This window comes from Nanorana parkeri, unplaced genomic scaffold (genome assembly GCF_000935625.1).
Source record: "Nanorana parkeri isolate BGI_ZX_2015 unplaced genomic scaffold, ASM93562v1 scaffold814, whole genome shotgun sequence".
In the NCBI taxonomy this organism is placed as follows: Eukaryota; Metazoa; Chordata; class Amphibia; order Anura; family Dicroglossidae; genus Nanorana; species Nanorana parkeri.
Window position 1 is genome coordinate 95,423 of NW_017307082.1, and position 23,180 is coordinate 118,602.

The 23,180-nt window shown below is 41.5% G+C and overlaps 1 protein-coding gene across 1 annotated transcript in view; it reads left to right on the top strand.

Annotated features, from left to right (window-relative positions):
* Window positions 1-23,180, top strand: part of TUSC3 (tumor suppressor candidate 3) — a 144,157-nt gene that overhangs the window by 72,340 nt on the left and 48,637 nt on the right. Inside the window, exons 6-7 of the mRNA XM_018565112.1 lie at window positions 2,996-3,136; window positions 8,880-9,020. Coding sequence (XP_018420614.1) covers window positions 2,996-3,136; window positions 8,880-9,020 — 282 coding nt within the window. The remainder of the gene's footprint in view (window positions 1-2,995; window positions 3,137-8,879; window positions 9,021-23,180) is intronic.

Genomic DNA, 23,180 nt, shown 5'->3' on the forward strand with positions numbered 1-23,180 from the left:
TTTCTTTTGGATAGAGTATGCAACGGCTTGTCAGATTTCATTTTTACCACCTGTGTATCATTTTGGAAAGTGTGTGTGTGTGGGGGGGGGGGGGGGGGTCTTCACTTTCTGTCTTGTATATACCAAAAGAAGTGAAAGGAGATTTGAAAATGGAAGATTCACCTTTTATTTCTGGTTTGATGACAACTCAAAAGTTTGGTTTTTCCTTCACTGTCTGCCCCATTGACAAAACAAACATAGAGTGTAAAGACAGATAAAACCGGACAGGGGTTGTATGCATGCCCCACTCTATCCAAAACAAAAACAAAAAAGTTTGGGCTTTGGATACTTTGTAATTGCTAATGTGTTCCCTGACACTCTGGGTTTACTGGGTAGTGTACTGATATACTGCATGTGTGTGCACAGCAAGGTTTTCACATTAAATTAGATGGAGCTTCAAATGTCCTCCACAACCTTTATCCCCCCAATCCATGTATTTCTTAATTGGTAAAGTATTGAAGCAAACTCATGCCTCTCATGTGAATGAGCCAGTAGGTATAGATTTCACCACATGCATTGTCATGCATTTTGTTGCATTGTACATCACAGAAAAAATGCATGAACTTTAGATATCTACAATCAATAGAATATGTTCCCACCATGAGTTGCATTGCATTGGAAATGTGTTTGATGTATAATTTGCCTTTCAAAACACATGGCATCACATATCAACCAACACACAGTGCTAATTAACTCACATGTTCTGGTGGACACAAGCCCTGAAAATGTGTGTAGTTTGATCCAGCAGAAGATCCTGCTTTGGAACCAACAACAGCGTGTCATTTCACATTTTACATTCAAGAACATTAGAGAAATATACCAAATTGTGTATTCTCAACTTCAAAATTATTTTACTATTCTGTAACCTATTATACATATACACTACTGGTTAAAAGTTTTAGGACACCACCATTTTTCCAGTTTTTATTGAAATGTATGCAGTTTAATGTCCCAATGTACTTTGAAAATAAAGCATAGAACAGATAAAAAATTAGACATCCAAAAGTGGAACCGTTTTCTGTAACAAAATGTAATCAAAGTAGCCACCTTTTGATGATATCACAGTCGAACACACTTGTGGCATTGTTTCTACAATGGAAATCAAATATTTTTTTGGAACGTTCTTCCCAACACTTTTGCAGAAGTACCCACAAATGTGTTGCACCCTTCTATATAGATCATCCCAAACCAGCTCGATGAGATTTAAATCTGGCGACTGTGCTGGCCATTTCATGATTTGAAGCCTACCGTCTTGTTCTTTTCTACTAAAATGGTTCTGACACATCCTGGAGGTAAGTTATGGGTCATTAACTTGCTGTAGGATGAACCCCTGACCAACTAGGTGTACACCAGTTCAGGGGGCCACTCACTCTTTGCAAGTTGCTGACTCTGGATCCAGCAAAAGAGCCCCAGACCATCACACTTCCTCCTCTGTGTTTGACAGTTGTTGGCCTACTCAACGGCCAACAAAAAGCCTGCACGATGAACCCAAGATCTAAAATTTTTAATTATTGGTTCATAATCCCTTCTTCCAGTCTTCAGTAGTCCACTGGCGGTTCTTCATGGCCCAGGCAAGCATCTTTTTCTTATTTTGCCATCTTAGCAATGGCATTCTTACTGCCACTCCACCTGTCAAACCTGCAGCTCGAAGTCTTCTCTTCAGAGTTGAAACTGAGACTTGCTTACTTTGATCAGTTTTAATCTGTGCTTGAAGCTGTTGTCCTGCGAGCAGCCTGTCATGCAAGCTGTTGACTCTCGGAAACAATTGTTATGGCTTTGGGACTGCCAGACCTCTTCCTGTCAGAGTTTCCTCCAGTTTCCAAGTGCCTTTTGATGGTCTAGGAAACTGTACTCACTGTCACCTTGGCTTTCTTTGCAATTTCTCTAAAGGAAAGATCTACGCTTTTAAGGTTTATAATGGTCTGTCTTCCTTTGTTAATTGCCATTTTTTGCCATTTTGAGAGCAATATACTACTTCCTGCAGTACAATACTGACCATATATTGCTTAAGAGGGTGCAATAACACAGTCTGTTCCAACACTGCTTTTATACGACTAGTGAGTATCAACAGAAGTTGGGGCACCCGTAGTAATTAGCATAAACTTTTAAGGCTTAATTTACTTACATTGCTGCAGAACAACTGTGAGTTGTTAACAGGAGCGTCCCAAGGCTGGGTGACACCCGGAGCGGTAACCGAGTGTCACCCCGCCAAGACGTCACCGCGCTTGCGCGCGACGTCACCACGCGTGTGCGTGATGACATCATTGCGCACGCGCGACAGTATTCTGATACCTGCCGGCGGCCATCTTGGTGATGGACGCCGGCAGAGAGAGGAGGAGACAGCCACCCGGCGGGATAAGGTATGCCGCCGGGTCCCCTCCTCTCTCCTGATACTGTTGGGGTTTCGGTCCATGACCGAGCGCACGATTTTTCAGAGGGGGGTGACACCAAAATGACCAAGTCATTTTGGTGTCACCCCCTCCAATGGTGTCACCCGGATGTGGGCCGCACCCCCCGCACCCCCCTTGTGACGCCACTGGTTGTTAACCTGTTACTTCTTTCCTGAAAAAAGGCCTTTTTGAATAACTCTATTAACCTAAATTTCATTTTTTTATCGCCTCTTGCAGTTAACTGCTTACCCTTTGTACCATTGCAGGTTATTCACTGGACTTGAACTGCTTACATTCCAATAAAACTTTTTGACCAGTAGCTTATACAATACTTAGGTCAGTATAAAGAGCAGTTGAACAAGCATCCTGCTGTGTCATGAAAGGGGAGTGGAGTTAGGCTCTCTCTCTCTCTATGTCATTATTATGTTGAAGTTTCTAAAGCTGGTGTCCAGTTTGAAAATCTTTTAAAATATATTTGCTTTAAGTATATTTACTGCTGTATACTTTATGCCAATGCTGCCTATTCACAGAAGATATGTATGTGAACTTTTTTTTTATTGTTACAGCTTAACATGAACTCAGCTCCCACATTTATGCACTTCCCAGCCAAAGGCAAACCCAAGAGAGCGGATACCTTCGACCTCCAACGTATTGGGTTTGCAGCAGAGCAGCTTGCGAAATGGATTGCTGACAGAACAGATGTCCATGTATGTAAATATTATGACATTGCACAACTCTGGATATCCGAATCTCAGTTTGTACTGTGGCTTTATCACATGTTTTCACATTTATTTTTAATCACATAATAGATGTCTTTCTGCTTTCCCTATACTTCTCATATTCTGAAAGACTTTCACATCTGCCACAGTGAATTTATTATTCGTATTCCCAAGTAACTCTGACTGACTCATGGTACACCACTTACATTGTTCTACATGCATGCATTCTGCCACTGTAACATTGAGTAAATTATGCTGGAGACAGGTTTTCTTGGTGTTTATTGTAGTATTGAATGCTATTTTATACAGAAAATGTGTTTTATATAATAATATGTTTATTATTATTTATAAGTTATACATTTTCTAATAGCTGTAAAGATTAGTTTGCTTCTAGCAACCTGTCACAGGTAAGCAAGGCAAGTAATAGTTTTGTTGCAGTTCAAGACAATCTAGGGTTATATGAAAGAACAAAGCATTTATTTAAAGGCCTTTGTTTATAAGATACTGTGCAAAGTAAACTCAGCCACTGTAGAGACCTGCATAGGTCTCATTAGAATAACCCAGACACAGATGCGCTACCCAAATTAGTGTTAGCTGCAGTGCTTATTACTACATACGGCTAGTAGAGCCAAGAGCTTGGTACATATTTTCACATATCACTGGTTTTCTGCACCAAGATCTTAATGCTTTGAGCCCAGCACAGGAACAGTAGATTTCTAGCTTTCTGGCTTACGATAAGCTAAATGTGACATTTGTGTTTGACGAGCAGGCTAATGTCTATCCAAACCTTTTTTCTTTTGGTTAAACTCCATGTAAATAAATATGACAGGGGGTTTAGCCTTCCCCTATTATACTTAAGAAAAGCATTTTCTATTTCTGTTTTGCTGTGAAGATTTGAACTCGCTTCCTGTTTACTGAATCTATTGATATACAGGGTTATTCACAAAAGGGTGAAGAGTTTGAAGAAGGCAGGAGAAGGGAAACATCCAGGACAACATAGCTGATACTGAAAACATCTCCAATTCAGCTCACTTTCCAGTTCAGCTACACTATATTGCCAAAAGTATTGGGATGCCTGCCTTTACACGTACATGAACTTTAATGGCATCCCAGTCTTAGTCCGTAGGGTTCAATATTGAATTGGCCCACCCTTTGCAGCTATAACAGCTTCAACTTTTCTGGGAAGGCGTCCACAAGGCTTAAGAGTGTGTCAATGGGAATGTTTGACCATTCTTCCAGAAGCATATTTGTGAGGTCAGGTACTGATGTTGGACGAGAAGGCCGGGCTCGCAGTCTCCACTCTAATTCATCCCAAAGGTGTTCTATCGGGTTGAGGTTAGGACTCTGTGCAGGCAAGTCAAGTTCCTCCACCCCAAACTCGTTCATCCATGTCTTTATGCACCTTGCTTTGTGCACTGGTGCGCAGTCATGATGGAACAGGAAGGGGCGATCCCCAACTCTTCCCACACAGTTGGGAGCATGAAATTGTCCAAAATGTCTTGGTATGCTGATGCCTTAACAGTTCCCTTCACTGGAACTAAGGGGCCAAGTCCAACCCCTGAAAAACAACCCCACATCATAATCCCCCATCCACCAAACTTTACACTTGGCACAATGCAGTCAGGCAAGTACCATTTTTCTGGCAACCACCAAACCCAGACACATCCATTGGATTGCCAGACAGAGAAGTGTAATGCATCACTCCAGAGAACAAGTCTCCTCTTCTCTAGAGTCCAGTGGCGGCGTGCTTTACACCACTGCATCCAACGCTTTGTATGTTATCCTAGATTGTTCATTTCTCCTGCCTTCTCCAAACTCTTCACCCTTTTGTGAATAACCCTAATAATGTCAGTTAAAAAATGTTTTTATTACAATTGTTCCTAGTCAACCCCTTTGTAACCCTTGGTTAACCCTAATCAGCACTAAGTAACACCTACCTCCCGTTCTTTAGCTATTTTTTTTAAATATTTTTTTTTCATTAATTTGTTACAAAACCAATGTTAACTTGTTTGCTTCTTTGTATTTAATTAAATACATTTTTACTTTTTTTTGTAAATATGACCTTTTTTCTACAGTAACTATTTATTTCAAAACTAGCACTGGTCGGGCTTTGTTCCTTATAGGGAGGCTCGAGATAATACCACCAGAGTACTCAATGTAATCCACTCCGCCTGATCGAACCTGACTCCTCTGATGATACTCTCCACGGATGCGGAGAAGGCATTCGATCGGGTGGACTGGCTTTTTCTCGAGGAGACCCTGCGTCACATAGGGCTGGGTGAAGGAATGCTAAAATAGATCTCAGCACTGTACTCACACCCTTCTGCAGCGGTCTGTGTAAATGATACTACAGCTAAATCGACCTTTTTTCCTATAGCCAACGGCATAAGATAAGGCTGCCCCCTCTCCCCGCTTATATTCATCCTTACACTCGAACCCTTTCTATCCAGAATCAGAGCCGCACCTTCCATCCACGGCTTGTCCTAGTCCCACTCCGGAGAACACAAACTAGCTGCTTTCGCTGACGACCTGATATTTTTCCTCACCCGTCCACTGACCTCCGACCCGGTACTACTAGAAGAGCTGCCCATCTATGGCTCTTTGTTCAAGATTAACTTCACAAAATGGGCGGCCCTAAACGTGTCTTTGCCCCATCAAGACCTTGAGACCCTACGCGTCAAGTCCCCCTTCACATGGGTGAGTGGCTCCCTTAAATATTTAGGCACCTACCTATCGGCAGATAGCAAAACCCTCTTTGATCTCAATTTTCTCCCTATACTTCAAAAAACTAAACAAGATCTCCTAACTTGGCGCTCCCTGATGCTCTCCTGGTTTGGCTGGGTGAATTCCTTTACTTGTTCCAGGCTCTTCCAATCTCTCTAACGAAATCTTCTTTCATTCAACTGCGGATACTTTTTGCGACCTTTGTCTGGGCCGATACCCCCCCTCGCCTATGACACACTGTACTGTCCCTGCCTAAAAACTCTGGAGGTGTAGGCCTCCCTGATCTTGTAAAATATTACAAGGCATCTTTACTCACTAGAGTGGTGGACTGGTGCTGTCATCGGGAGACCAAAAGCTGGGTTGTCATCCCCTCTTCCCTGCCGACTCCGTGACCATCCCACGACCATTGCCCCGACCATTACTAAGGCATGAAAATAATAACAAATGGGGAAAGGAGAAGCGCCTCAAATAACAATAAAGTGGACAAAAAACTCCTGGGTTCCAGCGTCAATCTATAATAAGCAAAGTTCCCGAAAATACGGAATCCCAAAATAGGAGCTGTCTATAATAATCAAACAGGTAATGATAATGTAACCAAATTTTAATGAGAATTAAAACCGTATTTTCGGGGAACTTTGCTTATTATACATTACTAAGGCATGCTCTGTATTTAAAGGCACCACCTTATTGCCGTTCCCCTCACCCCTGACACCGATCCTAGGTGACCCAGACTTTCCACCAGGAATGGGGAGGGGCAAATTAAGTCGCCTCTGCGAGGCATGGATTTTCCAGATACGAGACTTCCTCACTGGGAACCAGTGGCAATCCATTGACGAGATACGGGCATCTATTGATCCTCCCCTGGAGCACTGGAGCGCTCTCCAATTTAGACACTTTCTGGGTTCTATTCCTACATGCCCATCTTTGTCGCGGCCCTTGACGGAGTCTGAACAAATATGCCAAGAGTGTATGCAGGTCCGACATGTAGTGTCCCGTATTTACTCTGCCATGGTGAGCCCTGCCTCAACACCGGAACCGGGTTTTCTCGCCAAGTGGGAAAGAAACCTTGACATGCAGTTTACCCAATCGCAGAAAGACTGTATATACTCATTAGCCCACAAATCTTCTATTGCGTGCAAAACTCAGGAACTTAGCTACAAAATTGTCTCCCTGCCCTGGTGAGGGTACCAGGGCAGGGTACCCTCACCCTGTTACACTCTATGTTTCCCGGGGTCTCCACCCTCTGCTGGAGCTGCCAGTCAGCTCCTAGCATCCTGTTCCACATATTCTGGACCTGCTCGAAGATCTCCCCATTTTGGGATCGGGTCCTGGAGATCACGGAAGATTTAACCATGCTGACTTTGAAAAACAACCCGGCCGCTTGTTTGCCACACCTTACAAAATGTTCCATACGTAGCTACAAATCATCCCTAGCTATACAGCTGTTAAATGCTGCCCGAGCGTGCATCCCGATTTTATGGAAATGTACGTCTCCCCCCTCCCTCCAGATTTGGATTGCTAGGGTAGACGACTTGTACCATATGGAAGACCTCTCCACCCTTAAAAACACGGAGGAGAAGTTCAGGTCCACCTGGAATCCATGGCTGGCCTTCCAATATTCTGAGAAATACGCCCGGGTAATGCTGGAAGTTTCCAGAGAAGGGGCAGATGGTGACCCTTCAGGGGTAGGCCCAGCGCCGCCTACCTTGGATGCTGTGATGGAGGGGTCCCCCAACTAACTATCTATCCACCTACTTCAGCCCACCCTTTCCTCTCTGTCTTAGCTGCCTCGTCATGCCTGCCCTCCCCATACCCCCTTTCTGGCCTACTCTCTCACTTGGTTGGATGGTCCGTTTCCGACCCTTACTACTTATTTTCGATACTTTGTTTCTTTCTTTTTCTCGCCTTCTCCTTCTCCATACCTCTCAGTTTACTTTCTCCACTCCGTGCACCGCACGCGACTTTTGCGTTTCGCAGTACTAAACTGAAGACGTTACAAGCCCCAGTGCGGCTTACGCGGCTCAGACTTTTATAAATTCCCATACGATTATTCTTTTTTGAGCTGTTCGCAAGCAGAGAAGGAGATGCATACGCCCTCTTAACTTTGACCGTGTAAAACATGTCATGCATATACTAAGCAGCAATGGCTCACTGCAACATCATAGGGCATGAAACGTTCATCTTTCCACTGTAATACTACATCTGTATGGTTATGGATCTACTATGTGTATCTCTATTGGTTTTGTTTTTTTTTTTGTTTTCCGACTATGCTACTGCTACACTGAGACTTTGTATGTTATGTGTTTTTATACATTTTAATAAAGATGTTTTTTTATTTAAAAAAAAACTAGCACTGGTCAAACTAGAAAATGTTGAGGTTTTTTTGCATAGAAAATAAAATACTTTTACAAGACAATATTGCCTAAAGATGGCATTATCTGGCCTGAAGATGCATGTATTACTTCAGTATCATCAGTAATGACAGCTTTCTTGACTGTAGGCCTTTAGTGAAATTTAAAACATTACCCTGTTCTACTTGTTCAAGAGCTGTAGTTAATGATTGCTGTTTGTCCGATAGTACATGAATATATATGGAACTTAGGTTGGTGACCATGGTAGCTCAACTGAAAAGCCAGGCTTGGCCTGTTGTAAAATCTCCCTACTGGAATCATAAACAGCATCCAAAGTAAAACGACAGTTAAAGGTAAAGTCATTTTAGGTGGAGTTACTTTTGGAGGAATACATGAGGTTCCATTATCTTGATGTTGTGGCTCCAATAGGCTACTATTGAGGACAGTAATAGTGAGGTCCAATCTCAAAATTATGTTATGCATTTGGAGGATTCAGGTGACCCCTACAATGAACATTTTATTGCAACTTTTGTGGCAAGGTACATTTTCTATTCATTCAATTATTTTTACAGCTTCATAAAGACAATGTATAAACAGAGTTTGAATAGAAATAGTTGTTTTTACTTTATGATTCATGTTTGCTTTCTTTGTAACAGATCCGTGTGTTCAGGCCACCTAATTATTCTGGCACAATAGCTCTGGCGTTACTTGTGTCTCTGGTCGGAGGCTTGCTTTATCTGAGAAGAAATAACTTAGAATTCATCTACAATAAGACAGGCTGGGCAATGGCAGCTCTTGTGAGTATTTCTGTTGCTAACTTCAATGTTTTCATTTGTTAAAAAAGATTGCCATTTTATGTTTTTCAAATGTATAATAGTATATAAAAGAATGGCATTCTCTAATTCATATTCCAACTAGGTCATTGCAGAGGGTAAACATTCATCAGGCTATTTTTTCAGTGCACTTGATAACTCACAAAAGAAACTGTTCTGAAAGACATTTAATGTTTTCAAGGCATTTATAAAAGAACGATTTAAAATGTACAAAGCAGGAAGGCAGACAGCTGTTGAGTGCCCTGTTCGTAGTGTGTGGAATGTACCCTATTGTAACATTTTAGATTTGTAACCTTTTGTCTTAGCTCTGTTGACATGATGTGACTAAAAGTGATATACCTTTTCATTTTAAAAGAGAACTATGGCCCAAACTATTTTTGCCATGGTTCTCTTTAGGATCACAGGAGGACATTTACTAATGTCCTTTTGTGACCCAAAACCCAGCATAAAGTGGGCTTTTGCCCACTACATGCTCACAGCGCAGAGCCACACTGCAGCCGGGAAAGATTCTGACAATATTGTCAGAATCCACCTTACTGCTTGATTGATAGCTGGCTCTGCCTGTCTAGTGGCAGAGCCAGCTGTGCCCGCCCCCTCCCTGTCCATCCCTCCAGGCAGCGCTGGAGGAATGGAGAGAGGAGTGGGAATCCCCGTGAGGAGCGGTGACTGACAATCATCGCTGTTGGCAGGGAGAAGATTGGGAACTGAGCAATCAGCGATATGCAATCACTCAAATCTTGATGCAATCACTCAGTTCTAGAGCCAACCTGTGACAGCTTAAGTGTCACATGTCAGCTCTAATTATGGCGTTGAGTGTGTTTCACTCTCCCCATAATTCTCCTTTAAACAGATATCTTAAGGAAAACTCACAGAAATGATTCATGAAGAATGGTAAGTAAGTGAATCCAGGGTGTTTAACTGACTCGCCTCCATGCCCCCAGTTTAGAGTGCTTTATCCTCTATGATCAGCTGTATTGTGTGAGAATGGAAGTGTTCTCATAAAAAACATAAACTTTTGCAAAGTTCAGAGCAGAGGCCATGTGTAGTAGTAGGAATTGAAACGGGAAGCAAAATCTTTCATTACCAGAATTGCATGACATCTCCACAATAAAAATACATTTCTGACATTCCTTATCCCTACTAGTTATATTGGGGTTATGCTGGAGTACTTTAAGAACTTAAGAATCCATGGACAAGCTTAAGGGCCAATGAGGGAATTAAGAACTACTACTATGGCCTGCAGATGTTGTGATAATGCTTTAGTGTTGTTCAGGCACCATGTCTCCTTAGTGTGAGTCACCAACCTGATCATTTACATATATGTATTTCAGTGATATGTTTAGCTATGGCCTTTATGTTAGTTATTTATGTATTTAAGTGATATGTTTAGCTTTTTGCCCAGAGTACAGCATTCAAATAAATGATCTCTATTGAGCTGACTACTTGAATTGTATTCAATGTCTAATGCTATAAACCATATGCCATTGGAAAGCAAATAAAATGTTTAAACAAACTTTTATTTAATTTGTACTGTTCAGCTGCCCACATTAAATAGTCAGTTTGGTGTTTTTCAATGTTTAGAGTTGAATTAACTTTATTATTCAGGTTAATGAATGGACTCAATAGTCAAACCTTCTTTGCTATAACCAGCATATGCCATTTCATCTACATAGTTTGAAGGATGTCAGTCCCTTGCATGCATGAAGGGTGCTTATTAGGCATTAGTTCAGGGTCACATATTTCTACAAATTTCTTCAAGTGCTGATGGATTTACTGAGGTGCATATATCTTTCTGAGCCAAAACCGGTCTACAGCGCAAAAGCTGCAAGGTAACATCTCCATTATCTGTGCACAATGAAGTGTCCACTGTCAAGTCCCCTGACATATTGTTTATAAGACTGTCAGCCCAGGAGGTTTACCAATGCAGACTCACCATCAGATAAAAAGGGAGAAAGGATTACACTCACATTAAGGTAAAGCACTGCACGTTTGTGTTACAATTACCTACAATTGCCACCATCAGTCACTGCCACAGGCAACCCGCTAAAGATGCTAGCTCATCCATATAGTTTTTATGACAGCAGCAGTTACTAATAATATTTTATAATGCTGTAAATTGATGCAGAGTAGCGTACATTTTGTAAGATATCTCTCTGTTCTAAATGTGTGAAGTTATTTAGAGGGAAACTTTACTTTGACAGAGCAAGGTAATAACTAGGTATAACAGTGCATGCTACCTTTTTTGTCCATCTACTCAACCATACTTGTATGTACTAATATGTACTATTATTTTTATTACACAGGATTTATATAGCACCAAACGTTTGCACTGCACTTTACAAAACTGAGGGAAACAATACAGTTAACAATGCAATTTCAGTTCAGAAGGTAGGAGGGCCCTGGTCATGGGAGCTTACAGTCTAGTAGGAGGGGCAAGTGATACAAAAGGTAATAACTGTTTGGGATGATTTAATGGAAGAACTGATAGGGCAGTTATATTGAGGTATATATAGGCCTCCCTGAAGAGATGAGTTTTCAAGGATTGCCTAAAGGTGGACAGATTGGGGTAGGGAGTTCCAGAGGATGGGAGACACTCTGGAAAAATCTTGGAGACGAGCATGCGAGGAGGTGACGAGAGTCGGAAAGCAGGAGGTCTTGGGAGGAGCGAAGGGGACGGTTTGGGTGATATTTTGAGATGAGGTGGGTCATGTAGGTTGGGGAGAGTTGTAGATGGCTTTGTAGGTTATTGTTAGTATTTTGAATGTTATATGTTGGGCAAGTGGGAGCCAGTGGAGCAATTGGCAGAGGCCGGTGGCGAACACTGATGGGTTGGTGAGGTGGATGAGCCTTGCAGAAGTTTTTATGATAGAGTGAATGGGGGATAGCCTGTTTAGTGGTAGGTCAACAAGGAGGGAGTTACAGTAGTCAAGGCAAGATATTACAAGGGAGTGAATTAGAAGCTTTTCTGTGTCATTTGTTAAAAAGGGACACATTTTGGAAATGTTAGTCAACAAGATTTTGATTGGATGTGGGGCTCAGAATCAAGGATTACGCCGATCAGCCTGGCTTGATGGGAGTGGTTGATCATAGTGCTGTTGGAGAAGTCCGGGAAGGGGACCTGGAGAGGAGGAAATATTATAAGCTCAGTTTTAAAAAGATTCAGTTTGAGGAAGTGGTGTGACATCCATGTTGATATGTCCGTGAGTAGATTGGTAATACACGAGGAGATAGAAGGGGTGACCTGAGGGGTGGAGAGATATATTTAGGTATCGTCAGCATAGAGATGGTATTGGAAGCCATGGGAGGTTATCAACTGACCCAGGGAGGAGGTGTTGATGGAGAATAGAGGGGGCCCAAGGACACAGCCTTTGGGGACCCCCGCGGAAAGAGGAAGAGGAGAAGAGGAAGTAGAGTTATAGGTGACACTGAAGGTGTGCTGGAATAGGTAGGAGGTGAATCATGAGAGAACAGAATCTTGGAGGCCAAGCGATTGAAGTTAATTGAGGAGGAGTGGGTGGTCAACTGTATCAAATGCAGCAGAAAGGTCCAAGAGTAAGAGTATAGAGTAATGGCCTTTGATTTTAGTAGCTAGTACTCCATTAATACGTTTTAGAAGGGCAGTTTCTGTTGAGTGTTGCGATGAAAGCCAGATTGAAAGGGGTCGAGGAGGTTGTTAGCAGTAAGGTGGCGGCACAGGCGGCTGTAGTACAGGCGTACAAGAAGTTTGGAGGTACATGGGAGCAAGGAGATGGGCCTCAAAGTTATTTAGACTGGTGGGCCCTATTGAAGGCTTTTTCAAAATGGGGTTCACCAATGCTTGTTTTAGAGGGATTCGGCCAATGTCAGTAAAAAGGGAGAGGTTGACGATGTGAGTAAGAGATTGTAGAATAGAGCTAGAGGGTGACCAGAGTAGTTGTGAGGGGATGGGGTCCATGGGGCAGGTAGCTAGGTGGGTGTTGGATAAAAGAGTACCAACTTTGCCTGCGGTAGCAGGATCAAATGAAGAGAATATTGAATGTGGTGGTAGACGAGGAGATTTCAGAGTGGCAGATGTCTGGATAGTGGCAATCGCATTTTTAATTGTGTCAATCTTGTATTTGAAGTGATTGGCAATCTCCTGTGCAGTGAGTAAGTTGGTTGTAGGAGGCAGTGGGGGATGCAGTAGGGAGTTAAAGGTAGAAAAGAGTTGACAGAGACTGGATGAAAGGGTGTTAATGAGTGTGATGAAATAGGTCTGTTTGGCTGTGTGGAGGCAGGTATTGTATTTTTAAAGGGCGGATTTATATAGGGTGAAGTCTTGCAGGGATTTGGATTTGCGCCATAGTCGCTCAAGAGCGTGACTATGTCTTCTAAGTCCTCTAGTGTCATCTAACTGCCAAGGCTGTGGAGAACAGGGCCTGATTCTGTGAGTGGTGACTGGGGCAAGTGTGTCCATACAGGAGGAGAGCAAGCTATTGTAGAGAGAAGTGGCAAGATCAGGGCAGGATAGGGGTGTGATTTTGTCATGAAGGTGGTCTGTTGCAGAGTAAAGAAAAGAAGGATTAACGTGGCAAAGGATTCTACGGATAATGGTTTGCTGGTGGGAGTGGTAGAGGCTTAACGATAAGGAAAGTGTGAAACTCACAAGGTTGTGATCAGAGAGTGGAAAATGGGTGTTGGCAGGGCCGGATTTGCTCTCCCTGCCGCCCCAAGGCCAGGTTCCGCAATGCGCCCCCTCCCCGCCAACCAGCCCCCCTCCCCCCAATCAACAGAGAATGGAACCAGATGGCAGGGGTGGCAGGGTTAGTTCTAATTTTTTTTCTTTATTTTTTCTTTTTTATCATTCGCCGCAATCACTTGTAAACGAACGGCTGTATTCCCCACTTACCGCCCGGCACCTGGAACTACATGTTCCGGGCGTCGGGGGACTCCACGGCGCTGCCGCCCCTCTGCTACGTGCCGCCCCGAGGCCGGGCCTCGATGGCCTTGTGGGGAATCCAGGCCTGGGTGTTGGTGAGATTGCAAGGAGTGGAGAGGTGGGAGAATATGGGATCAAGGCTGTTACCATTAGAGTGAGTAGAAGTGTTAGTCTATTGAGCCAAACAAAGAGGTTAGGCTTAGAGGTTGCTGGTGTGTTAATGTTAACAAGGACATTAAAGTCACCAAGAATAGCAGCATGTGTTTAAGAGAGAATATAGGTTAGCCAGGCAATGTCAGCAATTCTCAGAGAAACTGGGGAAAACAGACGGATACAGTGAACTTCAAAAGAGGGACATACTAGAGAAGGTGGTGTAGGAAGAATTTGAAAAGTGCATTGTGTGGTTAGAAGGATTCCAAGTCCACCCCCCTTTTGTCCATGGGTCTGGGTGAGTGAGTCCAGTGGAGGCTATTGTGAGACAGGGCAGCTGGCGAGGCAGAGTCAGAATCAGAATCCTGAAGCCAAGTTTCTGTAACAACAGCAAGTAGATTAAAGTAGTTGGAGATAAAGAGGTCATGAATGGAGGTGAGCTTGTTACAGACTGAGCAGGTGTTCCAGAGGGCATAGGAGAAGGGGGGAGCGGTTTGAGCGGTTCTTGGGGGCAGATGTATAGGAATGTTACCAGGCATGAATATTAGCAGTATGGCAGTTTCAATCATACACAGCAAGGAAAGGGTTAAGTCAAGCTTGATAACAGCATTTATCTGTGGAAGAGCAGAGAAGAGTGGAGATGAGGGATGAAAATGAAATAATTATGAAATTATGAAAAGTAAGCCGCTTTTAAAAGTGCCCCAATACTTTTTCTGATAGTTACTTCGTCAGAGATGTTTAATATGACTGACCCCCTGGCTGTGCCCTCCTCCATAAGAGCATATAAACTTATACTATAACCACACAACATATTCACCTGTTACATAACATTGCATTACATAAATCTGTTACAAACCGGGCGAATTTACACCTTTGATGTAAAGAAAAAAGCATAAACAGTGGTCCCCTTTAGTAAAAACCACATAGCACAGGGGTATATAAACTTCAGCCCTCAAGATGTGTTGCAACTACAAATCCTATTAGGCATTGCAAGACCCTGACAGATACAGGCATGACTCCCAGAGGCAGGCATATGATGGGATTTGTAGTTTCACCACAGCTGGAGGGCCAGAGTTTGCCTATCCCTCACATAGCAAATCAATCCAGAGATATAGGCAGCTGATCGTGTAAGTCTAGATTTTGTCTGTAAAAGTCAGGCCTAGCCCTTTGCCCTTCACCCTTCTGAAGTACCAAATCTTCTAGTGATGGACAGCCCACTGATTAGTAGGGGTGCTTCGGATGTGAGTAGCATGGAGCCAAGCTGAAAAATTGCTAGGAGCATGTATATAACTTCAGCTGTCTATATCTCTGGCTCTATTAATTTTTCATTCTCAAGAAGTCATACAGTATACATACAAACTGTCGAAGACATTAACTGTACATTTCAGATTTTAATTTTTGCAATAAGTACAAAATGAAAAAAAGATTCAAAGAGCTTTTGGCAACTGTGCAATGGAAGCTTCTTAAAGTAGTACTCTCAAACTTTTTTCAATAATGAATCCAAGTCAAACAAATATACGTCGCCCAGCAAAGTATTTCTTTACATTTTTGCCCAAACTCATACAGCCATCATGTTTCCAAAATGCTGACTCCAATTCTCTCGGCTCCGTTCCCCTGAACTTCCTGTCCAGTACAAGATCATAAGGGACAAGAGTCTCCAGCAGCTATCCATCTACTAGCTTGGAGAAGGGAAGAGGTAGAAGCAGGAAGGAGGCGAGTGGCTTGTCTTTCCTTGTTTGTGGGACACACACAGCTTACTAGCACACACAAGAGTGGCTCCATAGGACCCAGTAAGGGAAAGGAGCCACCGTAAAACAGGAAATCGGGACCAGCTTAAACATTAAAAGAGAACTATGGGGTAAGTGTTTTTCCCCATAGTACTCTTTAGGGTCACGGGAGGATATATGCAGTGGGGCAAAAAAAGTATTTAGTCAGCCACCAATTGTGCAAGTTCTCCCACTTAAAAAGATGAGAGAGGCTTGTAATTGGCATCATAGGTAGACCTCAACTGTGAGAGACAAAATGAGAAAACAAATCCAGACAAATCACATTGGCTGATTTGGAACAAATTTATTTGCAAATTATGGTGGGAAATAAGTATTTGGTCACCTACAAACAAGCAAGAGTTCTGGCTCTCACAGACCTGTACCTTCTTCTTTAAGAGGCTCCTCTGCCCTGCACTCATTACCTGTATCAATGGCACCTGTTTGAACTTGCTATCAGTATAAAAGACACGTGTCCCCAACCTCAAACAGTCAAACTCCACTATGGCGAAGACCAAAGAGCTGTCGAAGGACACCAGAAACAAAATTGTAGACCGGCACCAGGCTGGGAAGACTGAATCTGCAATAGGCAAGCAGCTTGGTGTGAACACATCAACTGTGGGAGCAATAATTAGAAAATGGAAGACATACAAGACCACTGATAATCTCCCTCGATCTCGCTCTAAGTGTGATCCTAGTTCATTTTATTACTTCATTGCTGTGCTGTATGTGTATAGGCCAATGTAGTTGGATCTGTAGATGCGTTATAATCGGAATTAATCAATGTAAAAAAAATTTGATTATTCGAACACAAAAATTTTAATCAGTAACAGCCCTATTTTATTTGTATGAACTTTATTATAATTAACCCAAAGCAAGGGTTTGTAAAAATATATGATTTGGCCCTATAGCAATGAGGCAAGGGTACCAACCAAACGTAGAGTTGCCTTGTCGCACTTCTTACCGGAAAACCCCAGATCAAATGAGGGGGGTGCTCGTAATGACTGCAGATGGCGCCGCCAGATAATATAGGTGAATGGATGTCACCAGCACACCAGGGATATTGTAGTCCAAAGTGTTCTTTTATTAAAACGTCATGTCATCAGAACTATCGCTTTCGGGGCCACGCACGTCATGATGACATGACGTTTTAATAGACTTAACACTTTGGGTACCAACCAGATACATCATTGTGTTGTCTTATCTGAAAACATTCAGGTAAACCAAATAATTATGAGTCCATGTGAAAATGAATATATATGTATGTTATGTGATATATGATATCACTATTTTTGGTTTTGTTTGCTTTTTTTGTAGATTACAATTTATATACCGGAGTGTTCCATTTTGGATCTAGGAGTTTTATGGGCTTGTGGATTGTCCTTACTATAATCATATACGACCTACTGTACATGTATTAATTTGCATGTGGTCTCATTTATTTAAATATTCTACCAGAATTTTATCAGATAAGATAGTATTATACAAAAATGTATTTGGTTGACTGGCCTTGCCATATTGGAGATATAGGGGTCTGTTTATAAACTATCTGCAGACCCCTTTGCCCTGGGAATATCTGTGAATGCTCGTTCCCTGCTGATACATGCCAAAATTAACATTCTTTAGGCCTGGTTCAAACCTGGGCATTTTACAACGTGTTCCTGTGCTCTGTAAAACGCTCAACATGTGAAAACCAATGATTGCCTTTGGGCATGGTTCCCACCTGGGTGTTTTACAGTGAGTAGGAACGTGCTGCAAAACATCCTACGCCCAAAGAAGTACAGGAGCTTCTTCGGGGTGTATTTTCCACGTGTATCCATTGGGATACAGCCAGGTAGCCCTCGGAAACGCATGTTTGTCTTACCACGAATCGCGGTAAAACGCGTGACAAACGCGCATATTCGATACGCCTAGGTGTGAACCCAGCCTTAGTATCTTTACAAGGCAATGTACAGTATTTTTGAATGGTTTTTTTTCATTTAATGCCTATTATGACTACTAGATGGTCCTGAGATGCATACAAAATAAATACTTATTTCCTCCTTTCTACTGGCCATAATGTGATTTTACATTAAAATGTTCGAAAATTGATTGCACTTGTAAGAAATATGAGGAAAGTGCTACAACAAAACTAAAGAATGTTCATTTTGGCATTCATTCGCACAGAGTGAACATTCACAAATTGCGAATTGTTTATAAATATAAATAGCCCCCATAGTGTATTAAACATTGCTACAGGTTTGTATTTGTTTGTGTATTTTTAAGGATTACTAAATAAATATTTGTTATTTTTACTACTGGTTTGCTGTCTCTACTGCAGTGACCGACAAACCTTTATATGCATAGTTCTAGTTACTTGTTAATTGCGAAGGGATCAGTTATATATATTTTTTCTTATTTTGTAGCATATTTATTTGTTGTGTCCCCACACTCCTATGAGTGGTCTATTTTCATATATTCTTTTACAGGGTCAATAAGTATGTTTTTGCACTTATCGAACAGATAAAAATAAAACACTGTCAATTGTACACTTATCGGATAAAAAGAAAGCAAATAAAGGCCCTTTGCTAGCATCTACTTTAAGACCTGGGCTATTCTAAAACAAAAATATATTACAAGATCTGATAGAAGGTCTTGAATTGCATACACATTTATTTTAACCGGCATTATTTACCAAGCCTTTTACTGCCTGAATAAATAATTATGTAGTCAGCCAGTTATGGGCCCTTTGCTGCTGAACTCAATAGTAGTACCATGTTATCCTATGGCGAAATTTATGTGCACATGCCAATTTTTATTACTCGTGAATTTCATTGTGTTAAGATAAAAATCTTCATTCATCTTTTCTGCATTCTAATCAGCATGCCCCTTTATTGAAAAGTCTATACCTGAATTTTGTAAAAAAAAAAAGAAGCCAAATACAAAGCTTTGTTTTATGCCGAGCCCCAGCCTTGGTACTTTTGAATTACTGAACGCACTGTAAAGCATATTCATGTTTGCTTATTTACTACAAATGTAATCTATACAAATGTCAACAAAATTAACAAGATCTTCAATCCCTGCATGAAATTGCATTTCATTAGAAAGGTGCAATAAACTCTCAGAGCAATGCACTTGAAAGGTAGGAAATTGGAATTGATGTACTGTATAAACACGAGAAAGCTATTTATTTCAATACATCAAAATCTACCTAAAGTGACTTAGCCCTTATTTTTATTATTTTTTTAACAAGTCAGTTTCAGAGCATATAAAACAAGGTATATTATTGAATGATATATGGTATACATTTTAGGGTAACTCTTTTTCATTAATGCTAGAGAAATGTATGTATTTATTGATTTTTTTAAGTGATTTATTTATTACAGGTATTTATATAAAAATATACAATATGAAAGGTGAAATAAAAAACTTAAATCTTTGCAATTGCAACATTTGCAAATGTATTTAAAATTCATCCATACGCACATCATTCTCCCAGAAAATAAGTAAATAAAGTAACCTTGTTCAAATTCAGGCCAAAGTTACAGGGTACCTCCTCTAGTACCAATACTTTCATTGCTTTTGGTCTACCCAGCTGCCCACTCACCAAGCAGAGCCCTTGAAGATGCATGGTAATGGGGAGTACTTGACCTTCTCTTCTTCCATTATGCTACGCAAAGCATTTGAGCAGCCATTCCCCAGGCCCATTCACATTGGGGTGAGGGAAAGTCCTTAACCTTGTGTAAGTTCCAACAAGGGACATTTCGCCCAAGGTTCTAGTGGTCTAACAGGAAGACAAGGAAACACAGCGAACATCAAAAGGGGCATGTACTGTAGAATACACAATTAAAAATTTACTGAAAGCAACTCTGTACTCACGTCATGCTTGGTAAAATGTAATTTGATTGCTAGTGCAGGCACCCTGTTGTACGCACTTCTTAAGATATCTACCGGTGAGGTTGGGAATCCTCTCATGCAAAGGGTGCCATCAGTAAAGATGAACAGGAAATATTTTGCATTTAAATTAATAGACATTCTTTTGTGTGATCACAGCCTGTTGTTATACCTGCACATCTCATAAGATAATTAGGGTCAGTCACAAGATTTAGGACATCTGCACACCTATTTAAAAATATTAATGGACAAAAAACATATCTGCCTCTTTTTTTCCAGCACTCCACAAGGCAACGTACGCACCCTTTAACACTTGCATTTTAGTGTGCTGAGAGGCAGGTGTGATTTGTTTTGAAGTACCATTCAAAACTAATGACAAAGCTCCAGAACGTGCACACGCAACACTTCTTTGTAGCACCTATCAGGATCAGATTGCTAGACATGTACAGCACCAGTAAGTCTTATTAAATATTTTGCAGAAAGTTTTTTTTCTAAAATATCCCTTAAACAGTTTTGTGTGGCAGTGCAGATAATGCGTAGCAGAGTTCTCGGTTACTGCCTTTTAATTGTCTGCTAGGTTTTGAGAATTTGCTATATTTCAAAATAATTTTGTGGCATTGACCTGTTGTCATCGCCAGATTAAAAGTGACTGTGGTTAGTTGCTCTGTTTAAAAATGTGCTAAATTGAATTAGTCATTCAGCTGGCTAAATTCCTTATTGCTTTGAGGCATAGAACGCTGCATCACCCGCAATGCTTGTCATATGATTTAGTATCACTTGAATAGTTAGTAAACTTGCACACAGTGCATAAAGCTGGAACAGCACCACAGGAGGATAATGTAGTCAAGGGAAATTTCTGTTTCATGTTGTAAACTATTTTTATTTATTTTGCATAGAAAAAAATAAGAAATATGAGGAAAGTGCTACAACAAATAAATAATCTGAATTTTACATTCTTACCAGAGCACACAGCATACCACATCCCCACAGGAGAAGTCTTTTGTGTGTGTGTGTGTAAGGCTGAGATGAACTAATGATCTTGTGTTGTCCAGTTTCTGTATTAACTTTGCCTGTTTTAAAACACACTTCATGAACAAGCTATTTTGGAATAAGCTTCTTTGTTTCGTAGTCAATAATGATATATGAATTCACGATTCTTAGTAGATGACAAAAATGGACAAAAATGTACTTTAAATCTTTAAATTTACTATGCAAAATGAAATGCATTTCCTTCAGAGGCTATTAGGCTGTTTACTTTGTAAGGGAATTTGATCTTTGCAGGGGAAGTTTCCAATGTGGTGAAATTCACTTTGCAAAGAATGCCCAACCACTTGCAAGGAAGCTAGAAAAAACTAAAACAAAATTTGCTTCCGCATGATTGGATGATGGAAGTCAGCAGAGCTTCACCTCATTCATTAGCTAAGGGAAAACTTCCCCTACAAATTCCCTTGCAAAGTTAAGTCTATTTGCCTTAGTAAATCAACCCCATTATTTTACTTTCCGAGGACTTGTAACTCTATACAGCCAATCTTGTGATTTTCCACACTGCACATCTGTTACCTTATGAGTTTATGTCAAATTGTCATAAGACATATGTACATAGTTGTTTTTTGTTTTTAAATATTCCACATGAGGCAATTAAATATATTCTTTGTTGCGGGTTATCACTGTTCAGGGGAGTTGCATACCAATGAATTTTAAATGGGGTTATTGATCTGTCCAGGCGTAGCTTGTTAATGGTAAATGGTCAAGACAAGAGATAGAAAGATCCATGAACACTTCGGAACCAAGACCCTTGATTATCACAATAGGTACATACTTTATTTTGTGTCTGGCCAATATCTTCAAAGGTTTCCTTGTAGGTAGTATACAACCAGATTGTCCCCCTGATTTAGATAAAATCATGGCCTGGGGTTAGCCTCGGGACACCTGACCACCTGGAATTTTCCCACCCATTAAAAGATTTGCATAGAAAGGGGTTGGAAGTTCTAACAAAGGGTATTTGGAAATATCCAATCCCCATAGAAGAACTCTAATCTGATTAAATTAAGCACTGGGAGGCCACCAATTGATGGCTCTCAATACATCCTTATGAACACCAAAGGTATATCAATCAAGGGGCAGGAAGAGAAAAGTACATACTTTTAGGTGTGAATGCTTATATTGCAGATCATAACTTAAACTAGTAATTTGGGTAACATCATCCAAATAGGCAAAATGGCATAGTTACTAATTAAGCAGTTAATTCTACTGCTTCAGTAATTCAGCTTCCTGTATTACCTTCCTCCCTCCCAGTCTTCCCAGTGGACAGTGAATCAGCATAATCAGCTCTGTCTAGTGATTTAGCAAGTAACACTCAACCAGAAAGTAGCAGAATGATCATTCTATATAGCTAAGGTGCAAAATACTGGAAATATGTGGCCAGAATTAAAAAAGGAAAAAAGATTCTATTGTAAAATGGTAATCCTTTGGTAAAACAGGTGTGTATTCAGCTGTTTGCCGGGAGCTCTAGATTAAACTCTGGTGCTGATCAAATGAACATGAGGAGGCATACACTATTCGATATAAGTACCGTATATACTCGAGTATAAGCCGAGATTTTCAGCCCATTTTTTTGGGTGAAAAGTGCCCCCCTCGGCTTATACTCGAGTCAGCGCCAGCGCGTCATCTTACTTACCTCGCCAAGCGTCGCGTCACTGCTGCTCGGGTGTGCGGCACTCCGTGCGGGGTCATCTGGCAGTCTCCGGGTCCTAATTTAGGTGGCCTGAGACTGCCAGATGACCCCGCTCGGAGCGCCGCACACCTCAGCAGCAGCGACGCTCAGCGAGGTAAGTAAGAAGAAGGAAAAACCCCCCGCAGCGGCCAGTCAGGCAGGGGAGCAGGGATGAGTCAGCGGCGCGCTGATCAGGCGAGAGGAGCTCCAGGTGGGGTTGTAATTTAGCGGGCAGGCACCTCTGAGCCAGCTAAATTAGGACCCCACCTGGAGCTCCTCACACTGGACCAGCGCGCCGCTGGTCCAATGTTGTATAGTATGTAGGCAAGCAACATTCTAAAATCCACCATGCTCCCCATTTAAATGTAAATCCCAAATCCAGAGTATAGCAGAGCAGCTTAAAACTGGGACCTCTTATCGTTACCGTTCTTAAATTTTTCACAGTTTTAGCATAAAACTCATATGGCTTTGCAATTATGTGCTTTGAATACCAGGAACAAAGTAAAGGATGTATGTATCTGTGAGTCTCATGCTTCCTCTCAGCTTTCCAGGCACTGAGGACCTTGGCTGTTATGTGAAGAATGTAAGTGGCAAGTGCTGCTGTGCTCTGTATTGCTCAGCTGGTTGCAGAGAGAGATCCTTGTGATCTCTCCTCCGGCTCAGTGACTAAAAACACGGTGCCTGATTTTGCGTTGTTGTGGTTTCAGTGTTGCACTCGAGGTGATTAT